General features: G+C 38.5%; 1 protein-coding gene across 1 annotated transcript in view; it reads right to left on the minus strand.

Annotated features, from left to right (window-relative positions):
- The window catches only part of LOC126259402 (uncharacterized), a 32,139-nt gene that overhangs the window by 10,962 nt on the left and 8,733 nt on the right, over positions 1-12,444 (minus strand). Inside the window, exon 2 of the mRNA XM_049956173.1 lies at positions 5,346-5,512. Within this exon, the coding sequence (XP_049812130.1) occupies positions 5,346-5,512 (167 nt within the window). The remainder of the gene's footprint in view (positions 1-5,345; positions 5,513-12,444) is intronic.

Below are 12,444 nucleotides of genomic sequence, written 5' to 3' on the forward strand. Positions count from 1 at the left end.
AGAGTGGCACTGTAGCCGAGGAACTCCGGACCCTGGGTGGCACTGGCAGTAGTTTCTGCAAAATGCTCTGTCATTGTCTGGACGATGTCTCTGGCCATTGTTAGGAGATATCCCTGTTTCAGCACTGGTGTTATTGGTAAATTACGGCGTTTACTGTAAATATTAATTGCTTCCTGTACTTTTGTAGAACAAGTGGAATGGTTGATGGAGTCCAAGAATGGCTGCCATTAGCTTTTCTTGCTCTCTTTAAAGACATTTTGAGTCTTTGCTCTTGTGACGTGGCAGACTGTGAGGTTGTCTGCAGTTGGGTGGCAGTTAAACCATTGTAGAGCCACATGCACGACCCGGACTGCTGAGTGGTCCGCCAAGGTACAGGTTGCCTTCTAAGACAGGGTGTATATGTGGACAAAGAAAAAAATTCCGGACTTCTCAGTTAAAAAATACACTTCTTCCATGTTAAGTGACAGTATACTTTTCCATGGAACTGTAAAACTTATCAACCCTTTGAATGGTTAACATTTTAATACATCATCATCATCATCATCATCATCATCATCACCATAGAACTTACCGCCGCCACTTAAGAAAACGAGGTCTTGGAAAGATCTTTGATGATGTGCAGGAACATTTATGCTGCATATTTTCGTATAATGATACACTGCATATTTTTGTAATTAGGTAAGTGTAAATTCGAATTCCTCCAAACACAGTACTTTAGTTTCCAAAGCATTGAAATAAAGACTGAGATACCCTTTTGTAAGCCAATTACAGCTCATGTTGTGTGATCTTGCCTGCTGCTTTCAGAGTATAAGACATGTGATGTAGTCACCCAACAGCAACTTCATTGTTAAGTAGCACTAACCCACAAATAGGAAAAGTTAATGGTTTAAATTAATATACATAACGTAGCTACAAGAAAAGCTAAGTTTTCACGTTTAATATTGGTCTTTTTCTTGTGTGTGTTACACTAAGATACATCACACAAATGCACCAGTAAAACTTAAAATAATGATAAACGTCTGGTCTTCTGGACTCTAAATTCTTGTAAGTGGCCAGTCCTCAAAATGTTACGATGTAAACGACAGTCAAATGCTCGATGATTTAAGAAATTAATCGTACATTCTTACACGTAACTTAATTCATCCTGCATAAAAGGAAATTTATTTTTAAAGTAAAGCTTTTAAAACCAATATTCGCAGTATTTTTCCCAGATCTGTCAGTGTTTCAGCACTTGCCAGAAAGTATGTATAAAGCATTGTTTACTAGACTTTGCCTTTGGAGATGCTGAGAGCTCTCCAATGTTGGCAACTGTGGCTTTTTCTGATGTTCTCAGGGGGGCTATGGGCTCTGAAATGACTGCAACTTTACAATTGCACAGACAAATGCAGGTGTCAAGAGTTACCACTAGCAACCTCTGTTTGTGTAGAGGCACTGGCTGTCACCAGAGGTTTTTTTTTAAGAGCTGAAGGAAAGATGTAGTGAAGGTGGGAGGCTAAATGCCTTTATAGATTTTTTTGGCCTCACTATATGGGAAACACCTTGTTGTTTTTAGCCCCTGTCTCTTCATTCTTCAAGACAGGCACTGCTGTCCTACTCCAGATAGGATGACCTCCCTCGCAATTTACATACTTCGGAGGAGATGAACAACTGACTCTTCCATGCGTAGCCTTAACACACTTGCCAAAAGTGGCTTCCCCTTACACCCAAGAGTAGTGTGTCCAAAGTGCTTGCATTAAAACAGTGTACTGGGTTGGGGACATAAGGCTGCATGTTTAAGTGAAGGAAACCTGCTTTGACACACTCTGGAAGTTTTGTGCTGTTGAAAGTAACTTTAAATAAGTGATTTGACCATATCAGCATCCACCCTTTTCCATTATATTTTGTAGGTCAACAGTGCTTTCTTGGGTCCACTCACTCAGCCTTCAGTTCCTCTTTGGAAATAGCTATCAGGTCTCTGAGCTCGAAACATGAAGACGAGTCGTCATGTCTTTGTTTCATGGGTGCCCAAGGTCATTTACCCACCGGGGCCCCCGGGGTCAGCATGGCGGCGGTCCCTGTCCCGCTGAGATAATTTGTCCTTTCAGGACAATTATCTGAGCAAGCACCCACGCCAGCAAAAGGTTGGCACGTGTAAAAGTTTTCTTTTTGGAGTGACGACATATGAGTATTGATAACTGAAGTTGGTTAGCAACCACTCCAGTATATAAGGGGCATGGTATTGTCGTCTGTACATTATGTCCTCTGAATCGACTTCGAGAACTTCTATTGTCACTACTGCCAGAAATAGTAAGTACACTTCTATTACAATGTAAACTTTGTACAAACTTGCAAGAATTGCTGTTTGTGGAAGACTGCAAAATGCTTTGGATGTTTTTCAATTACATGTAATACAAACTATACGGGAAGATATTCTGTTGGAATTTCGTGTTTCGAAATTTAATTTCATGTTAAATTCGTATAGGTTGCCAGAATGTTATATATTTAATAAAAGTGAGAATGTTCCAATGATTTGTGAGATCGTAAATGATGCATTAGAAGCTTGTGCAAAAATAAGAGCAGGAATTCCAGTTCCATGGGAAACACTTGGTTTAATCACAATGTCTTCTTTTGACATTTGTACATTCTGGCAAAGTAGATTCAAAATTAAAGTATTTTTTTACGAAGTAACTTACAAGCATTTTGTATATACTGTTTGTGAGAACTGTTTATATAAATTATCCGATTCATGGCAAAACGTGCTACTGCAACCACTTCTTATTGAAATGAAAATTAATATGGTAACTAAGACACCATCATGTTAAACAATATAGTCATTGGTGCATGTTTTGTGCAAATACTCCATTGTTCAGAAGTGTACGTTGTGGTGGCTCGTTAAGCAGTGTATCGGATTCAACACATTTGCTGTAGCTGAAGGTGATGTGTAGCTTCGTTTCAATTGCAGATTCCTTGATGCATTTAACTTTCTGCAGGTTCTTTACTTGTTGAGAATTAAAAGTTCCAACGAACAATGTACAACTGAGGAATCACTTGATAGATTTTAAAATTCCAGCAATGCCCTCTAAACACTTCTGAATGTAGAAAAGTGAAATTTTCTCGAAGTTGCCTTCTTTTGTTTTAACTATTAAAAGCACATTCTGACCAGCAGCATGCGTTCTGTTACAATAAACTGAAGTACTTGGGATAACCCCCCCCGAGTCAGGAGGAGTGACTTCACGAACTCTCTTGTTAGATTGGGTACTGATGCTACCAGAGGTACATTCATTCCACCGGGATTTAAAAGAGTGAAGTTTAAGTGTTCCATCTAGGTCCCACAAGCAGCTAGGGAAATAAGGGTCCACTTGGGCAGAGCCCAACTTGCCTGAGCAAGCCTTACACAACTGAGGTGTAGCTGGTTCCTCAGAGGCTGCCCACTAATGACTGTTCAACTCAACAGCCTGAAGTAAGTCCAGAGCTAATGGTTACAGAGGACTGGCGCTGCTTACTATGCGCAACCCAGGGGCCACGTGTGGCTTATCGAATGCCACGGATGCTGCAAGCACTACCGTGCGTGTGGGATCATGTGTGGCAATGAAGGACCAACATTTCCATCTTCATGTCAGCAGCTGAGGCACATATCAAAACTATGGCTGCCAATATATAGCATTCCACCATTTAAACGGTGGCAGGGTGCAGCTCAGCTGAAAGCTAATGTCTTCAGTCAACTAACTTAACTTGAAACCTAATGATTTATAAACCTGAAGATTGATTTGAACACACAATGGTATTAGCACATGGGAGCTGTCTTGAGTTTCCCATGATTCAAAACCAACTCATCTAACCAGTTTCACATGAACTACGGTTTGACAGTTTTGGCTCTAGCTGCAGCTTCACATTCTACTCATCGAAAACATACAACCAAGGTACACTAAACAGAGATGGGACAATGAATCTTAGTATTTCTGGCACACCAAGACTGCATTTCATGAACAGTGTCAGAATTGCACTCATATTTTCATTGTTACACTCATGTAATGAGAACACAATACTGTGCTCCTTGGGCTGTGATTCTGTTGATGGGACTTATGGATTGGATAGCTTTTACAGCCAAATTGAAATTATCTACAAGCAGACTTTTGGGCTTTTCAGCTTTCAAAGTTAACTTTCCCCTGTTGCAACTTTTTGTTAGTTACTGAGAATTAATAAGATTATTTTGTCAAAACACAAATTAAATAATTGTTATCTAACTAGGGTATACAAAAGTGAAATTCATGGACGTAGAAATATTTCATGGAAGATAAAGATTATTTTCTGCACTGTATCTATACAAAAGGTTCTGTATCAAAATGAAGTTACACAGTGTAACGCATAACAAAATACCGACAATAAGTACAAGGTCCTCTGCTTATGTAACCCAGGCAAGCTACGAAGATTAGTATTTTTTTTAACAGGGCATAGCATTGTACTTCTTAAGCTTTTGTTAAATATTCTCTAGCATTTCAACTCACAAAAAGGATATTCCTACTGCTAAATACCAAACTAAAATCTTACCTGAACAATTTAGCTGCTTCTTAATACACGCTAAGGAATTAGACACTTCTTTCTGTTAACACTTTTGATGTCAAACACGACATAATTATAATGCCATTTGTCTATTATCACGTAAGAAGTGCTACTTCTATAAGCAACACATTTGGTAATTTAAGAGATTTTGTAGTGGAAAGAGATTTTATGTCATATTTGTTGGGTAATATCTGCGAGACAATGAATATGATGTTTATTTCTGCAATTTAGAATGTTTAATGAGAAAAACTCTACTACTGCATTGTGCATTTTTAATTAGTCATTACAGCTGATAATATTTTTCAGTATGATGCACTATGATTGAATATGGCATGCAATTGGTGAAAGCAATAAAGAATTTTTGAGCAGGTAAACAGTAAACCTTATCTCAATATGAGCTGAAGTAACAGATTTCAGTTTCATCCCTTAAAAAAAAAAAAAAAAAACACACCACACCTTACCTCTTTGCTCTGATGACATTCTTTTATAAATTTTACTTTGCTTTTTACTGTAGACAGAACTGTTCTCCACAGTAAAAAACTAAAATAAAATAAAAAATTTGACCTTGAACTTCACTTTTAACATTTTGTCAAAACATTTTTGTACCACTCTGCACCAGACAGTTTGCAAAACACATGGCACTACAGGGGTTAACATATACCATGAATTATTCCACATTCATATAGTATTGTAACTTTTTTAAAATTTGGAGATGGGCCATACTTATCAATAATTTATTGGCAGCATCAAATTTATGACTATTAGGCGTTTATCAATATCATAAACAGGAAAAAAAAATGTATCACCTTTCCCAGTCTGTATAGTTCAGTCTGAAGTACTGGGAAGTCAAACCTAAAACCATTGTGTGCAATTAGGCACACAGGTTGAGGCAGTCGTCTGAGAAATGCATCCAATAACATGAACACATCATCATCAAATGGGCTACAGTCCTCTAGTGTGTCATTGTACAGTCCTGAAAAATAGAAACACACACAGAATTTGAAGAAAGACAGTAAAAGAAGGATTATTACAACAATGTAATTTGTGTGCTGATAAATCATCCAAAGTTTCATTACTGTATGTTTTGCGGATCTAGATAATATGCAAAACTAAACAATTCTTACCACCTCATCTCTGCATAGCTACTGCAACTTACTTCAATTTAAATATGCTGCCTTGGTCTCCTCCCACAATTTTTATCCTTCACACTTCCTTCCATTTCCAAATTGGCAGTTTTTTCATACCTCAGAAATCATCATATCAACTGATCCCTTCTTTTAATAAAGTTGTGACATAAATTACTTCCCCCCCCCCCCCCCCAATTCATTTCAGTATCAATCATTTGTTATTCGAGGTATCCATCTAATCTTCACCATTCTTGTATGGCATCACATTTCAAAAGCTTCAATTCTCTTCTCATCCGAACTGTTTTAATCATCTAAATTATACTTCCATTAAGGTTACTCTTTGGACAAATGTCTTAACACTTTATATTCCATGTTAACAAATTCCTCTTTTCAGATATGTTTTCCTTGATATAGCCAGTCTGTATTTTGCTGCCCAAATAGCTGAACTCTTCTACTACTTTTAGTTTCTCATTTTCTAATCTAATTCCTCAGCATTGCCTCCTCACTTCATTCAACTACATTTCATTAGCCTACTTTTACTTTTGTCAATGCTCACTTTATAACCACTTTTCAAGAAACTATCCATTCTGTTCAACTGCTCTTCGAAGTCCTTCGTTGTCTGTAACTGCATTGGCAAACCTCAAAGATTTTATATCTTCTCCAAATTTCTCCTTGGTTTCCTTTACTGTCTGCTCTAAGTATATTGAGCATAGGCTGCAACCTTGCCTCACCCCCTTCTCAACTATGGCTTTCATTTAACGTCTTTTGTCAAAAGTTTTGTAATGAGTCATTAAAAAAGGTGGTGGTGATACTAATAGTAATAATAATAACGTAAACTACATGTACCAGAAACTCACAGTTTCATGGGGCCTTAATAATTGTGACACAGAAAGCCCTTTCATTGTAGTACTAATTCCCACCACCTTAGGGCAGCCTGGCCAAAAAAGTATGAAAACAAGCAGACGTACTGACAACAAACATTGCAATTCCACAGCTCTCATCAAGTAAAATACACCTTGTACAATACACTATACCAATTGAGGTGCTTCACAAACTACACAAGTTGACTGGCCCTCTCATTGGAAGGTAAACTATACTAAAGGATAATGTCCTATTTTTAGTACGGCAAGTGTGGCTTCGTTCCTTCTGCTGATGGGGCTGCCAGAGGTTCACCCCCAACAGAGTTGCTGACTTGAATTACCGCAGTATTTTGTTCTATGCTTCACAACAATTTTTTTCCTACTTTAACACTATTCTTCTTAAATCACAAAGGAGTTAAAGACTTTAGCTACCAGTGGGCATAGATTTAAATCAATGAATGAAGTTGTAAATTTGTGTTGGGTCAGTATTTGAACCACGGTCTTCTGCTTACTAGGTAAATGTGCTGACCATTACACCATCCAAGCACAGTAGTCATCACAACGCCTCCTATCAGATCAATTACCCATTGTCTACACTACTCATGGCATTTCGCCGATTCCCATAACAGTTCGAGTTCGGTGTACATCTGCACTGAAGAATCATTGGTCAGCCTCACCTTAGTTATATATGTGATGTCTGTTCTTTCAGACATGTCTGCTGATGATATTGGGCGAGTGTCACTACATCTGTAGTGTGTGTATAATTTGTATCTGATGGACGGCATGCTAGGATAGTCCATGCAGTTGTGATGACCCCTGTGTCCGGACGGTGTAGTGGCCAATGCATCTGCTAGTAAGCACGAGACTCTGGTTTGGATCCCAACCCGGCACAAATTTTCAACTTTCCCCATTGATTTAAATCAATGCCCACTGGCAGCTAATATCTAATTCCTTTTCATCTCTATTCAGAGGGCTGCAGGATCAATAGACCATTCTTCTTCATTTTGCATGATACCATGGTGGAGGTCAGTTCACCAAATCACAGTGCCTTGTTACTTGCTTTGCTGGCAACTTCATCAACTGTATCTTTTTTTTTATCTCAACATGCTTAGTATCCTTCATTATTTTCCTGGCATATGACATATCCCATATGCCAGAAAAAAAGGATACTAAGGCATGTTGAGATAATGACATATCCCATCCGGAGCCTGTGGTCTCGTGGTAGCGTTCTCGCTTCCAGAACACGGGGGCCTGGGTTAGATTCCCAGCAGGGTCTGGGATTTTCACCTGCCTCGAGATGACTGGGTGGTGTTGTGTCATCATCACATCATATCATCATCATGACATCCCATAGTTTAATATTTTTGTATCGAGGACAGTAGTAGTTGTGCTCGTTAGGCTCTGCAGGTTAAAGCAGATGGGAATCACTGTGCTGTGATAATTCATTGCAATGTCTACACTATCTAAGACAGTTCTGCAAAACATCTATTATTATTTTGAGAGATCTGAGGGCACTAGGAGAAAACTTTGAGGCAACTGAAGGCACTACCATGATTTAACTTATTGTTTTATATATAACAATAAAAGTTATAGAAAATACTTAAATAAACACTCTTAGGTGATATGATATGAAACACAATATTCTGTCAATCTTAAAAGAAATCTGGACCTCTGAAGCTGCAGCATTACAGCATATCCAACCCTTTGCAAACAATATTCAGATATGACAAACTCAGCTATTTTCTTTCATCCTACAATTCTCTGTTTGTAGTTTGTAGCACTGTGGTCACTGTTCCCTTCCTTGATTGTGATGTTAACACATCTTATTATTAATTCCTAATAATAAATATTACAACCAGTAATAATCATATTTTTGAACTGAATTGTAGGTTCATGTGTTAATCATCTATGTAGTTAATCTATTTTATTCTGCAGGGAACAGTGGCCCAACAAATCACTCTTCCCTTTCTTTTTGCTCAGGTATGTACTTAGTGCATTTTACTGTTTCCACTGATATCACTGTTTCAATACAGCATTAATTGATTCACAAACATGACTATCTTCTCACATTGAATGTTGCTTCTCTATTCCATACCTACGAACTCTCAGAAAAAACATGGCTCTGTGAACTTCCTTGAAACAGCAACTGCATGTCAGAACCTCCTGGAGCCCGTGAAATTCTGGTCACCCATGAACTTCCTAGAAATAAGGATCTGTGCCCTCCACTGCAGTTAGGGGAGAACATATCAAACTTCCTGCTCAAGCAGTCCAGAAGTATGCACCAGAGCTACCAGTGGCACATTGTTCAAAATTAGTGTGATATTACATAACATTTGTGTAACCCACATGATGTGAAGTCTCACTGTTTCCACAAAGGTACAAAATATGACTTCCTTAAGCAATGAGTCTTACTCCATAGAGATCAAAATGTTTGTTTATGATAAATCTTCTTGGGTTGACAGCTGAGTCAATGCGTTGTTCTCCAGCAACGTTTCTGCAAGTTTCTTACTTGCCATCTTCAGGCAAAGTGTCGGGTTTATGTTTCATCCAGGTCTTTATAGCTGCTGGACCACAGGCTTCTCCGCATGCTCGGTGCTGGTAGGGCAAATCAGGCGCGAGTGGAATCAGCGCAGAAGCACGTGGTTGGGGAAGGGGGTGGGGGGCGCGGGTGCCGGGTCCTGGTGTCTCGTCTCAATGTGGCCTGTTTATTCCGTCCGCCGCCACCAACCTGCCTCCATCGGTGCACTCTTGTCTTATTCTTGATAATTTTGTGTTCCACGTGATGCTGAGTTGGAATCCACTCTCCCAACTGACCAGGTTATTACTGACCCGTATCTCTACTACCCCTTTAATACGAGTCCCAGAAGCCTTTCGCTCTACACAGTATCTTGATTTCTTCAAATGGAAATGTGTGTTCTTCACTGAGGAGGCTGTGCTCCGCTACCATGGATTTTTCTTTCTGTCCGAGGCAAACGCTTCTCACATGTTCAGATCTGCATTGTGTTATGCAACGCTGCGTCTGTCCAATATATTGTTTCCCACATTCGCAGGAAATGCTATAGATACTTGGGGTTCATAGACCCAAGGAATAGCAATTTTCAAATACAGCTTTATATAGGAACAAAAGTCATCATAATGGCACTAGTCAAAGATATTAAATCCCCCAAATGAACCAAAATGCAAAAATATTTTCTAATCATTAAAAATCTGCCAGTTTAACAATAAAATTTAGTGAACTATGAATAATTTAGTAATATGTATCAGGTTGCATGTATGAACACTATATTTAAATATTGATATAATTTGTATTTCAGTTTTCTTCCATGGTCAGTGCTGCAAAAGATTTCTGTGCCAATTTTCTGACTGGATGCCTCAAGGATCCCAGAATAAAATACAAGTTTATGAAGGTTCAGTACCTTATATGGCTGTATACCATGTGAACAACGTGAACTATTCTGCATAACCTTGTACTGTGTTCTATCTACTACAAGTTCCTGTCAATGCCCCACATATTACAATGCCTTGTATGTAAACATAATGGTTCAAAATTGGTTTACAGCGTAACTATCAATTTCTAGGATCTTTTAAAGACTAGAAATTCAACTGCTATGTGCTTGTCTTATGTTAAAAATGGAGAATTTCAACAAATTAACATCTTACCTCAGCACTGATCCCTGAACACTGACACAAACCAATGCTGCTGTTTAAAGTATCACTCTTGCCAGGATAAAAAGTTGTTCATTTCGTTTTTATGAAGCAAGTAATTGATGACTCATAGCTCACAGATCTTCCAGAGCAATATTAAGAACAAAAGCATCAGGCAGGTTATCATGCATTTCGTGTGCTGGATAAAAGGAACACAAACATGACACAAATACATACTTTAGGAAGCTAATGTCTGAAATATTCAAACACAAAGCAATGACATACAACATATAAGCGGAAAGGTTTGAATTAGTAGGTATTTAAGGCTCTTGGCTGAAGTCACACAGTAAGAGGAAAAAGAAGAGGACAAAGCAGTGACAGGCACTCTGTCAGGAAACTTAACACTAATAAACTCCAAGCATTAATGACCCCACAGACTCGCTTTCCTCTAACTGGCTCTACTGCCATTTCTCTTCCCACTCCATTGCACCCTCTTATCCTCATACCAGAATAACATATCCCTTAGTAATTTTCTACGTCTACCCGACGGGAGGCCCTAGCCACACGACATTTCATATTTACTTCACAGCAACTATAACAGTCTACATCTATACTCAGCAATACACCCTTTGGTGAGTGGTGAAAGGTACATTACAAACCATTATCATTTCTCCTCACATTAAATGTTCCACGTATAAATGGTCGGTGATAAGAGTAACTGCTAAAAACGCCTCTGCACAAGTTTGAATTTCTCAGATTATCCCATTAAAGTAATTTTTCAAGGCACATTCGAGACAAAGACTGCTTGACTTTTCTTTGAAGTGAGTTCTCAGGACTATTACAAAAAGTCTCTGCACGATGCACAATGGCTCTTGTAGCCTCTGCTATTGGGTTTGGGTGAGTGTCCCATGACACACTTATAATTGCTAAACAAAGCATGACAGACACACTGTAATAAATGACCTTCTTTGGATCTTCTTTCTGTCATCTATTAAACCTACATCAATGGTCCCAGAGTGATGAGCAATACCCAAGAGTTCGTCTAAACACAGGGTTTGTAAGCTTTGTCCTCCATGAAAGAATTACATTTCATTATGATTCTTCTGATGAATCTGTGTGACACCTGCTTTTGCTGTAATCAGTTTTGAGCGACCGTTCCAATTTTAAAACTGCACCATACGCATAGATATTATGAGCTTGGGTCCATTTCCAATTACTATCAGTTGTGTTATATAATAATGGCTCTTCCTGTCTATTAACATACAATGCATTAAATATTTATTTAATCTGATAATCAACTGGGAGCTTCTGCAAGAAGCAACAGTTCTCTGTTTATCTGCTATAATTTTGAGGTCAGTTACATTCCTACAAGCACAGTGTCATTCATGAACAGTTTCATGGAATCACTGACACTATGCACCAGATTTTATTTTGTGAACAGTAATGATCTTTTAACATTTCATACAATATGTCTGAAGCTTTTTCATGCCTGTTTATTTCTCCCCATATGTAACTTCCTTTACAGTTATCTCACTCTGGATTCTCCGTCTGTCCTCTTTGCTAATGTTATCAGTATTTCATACAGGTGCATCCAATACAGGTGGCAGACATTTCTTGAAACATAGAATAGTGTAAAGATACAATATCCTATCTTTCCACAAATATGCCACCCAACTGGGCTGCATGCACCTGTGCGTTAAACAGTGGCACTATCTCTTCTCACCCACAGCTGTTTTCCCCTTCCTCCTATCACCCACCCCAGCAGAGATTATTACTCAACACCCAAATTAGACTTCAGGAATGTTTACTAGAAATCCTTCCCACATGAAAATTTGTTTTCCATCCTGGAGTTTTTGAAGTGTTATGTTGACATGTGCACAGATGCAAACACCAAATAAATCTAAGCCCACTGCATGGCTGAGGACAGCTCTTGAACAAATCATCTTGACTTGCCAGATAAATGAAATGTTCATGAAAAAAATTAGAAAGAGGTGGTGTCTGAAAGTGATTAAAGCAAGAATTATAATGAAGAAACTTGGGAACATGCTACGTGATAGAGAAAAAACAGGAAACATGTCTTTTTATGCCTAGTAATCAATATTTAAGAACTAATCGCATTTGACTTTCTTGCTTACATTAAACCTTGCTCTGCAGCATACTTGTCGCCGTCACCACCACCACCACTACCACCACCATAAAAACAACAAATGAGACACAGGATATATTCATTTTTTAATGTCATGTACTTTGGCAATAAGGCTTAAAAAATGAAA

The sequence above is a fragment of the Schistocerca nitens genome, chromosome 5 (assembly GCF_023898315.1).
Source record: "Schistocerca nitens isolate TAMUIC-IGC-003100 chromosome 5, iqSchNite1.1, whole genome shotgun sequence".
NCBI classification, from domain to species: Eukaryota; Metazoa; Arthropoda; class Insecta; order Orthoptera; family Acrididae; genus Schistocerca; species Schistocerca nitens.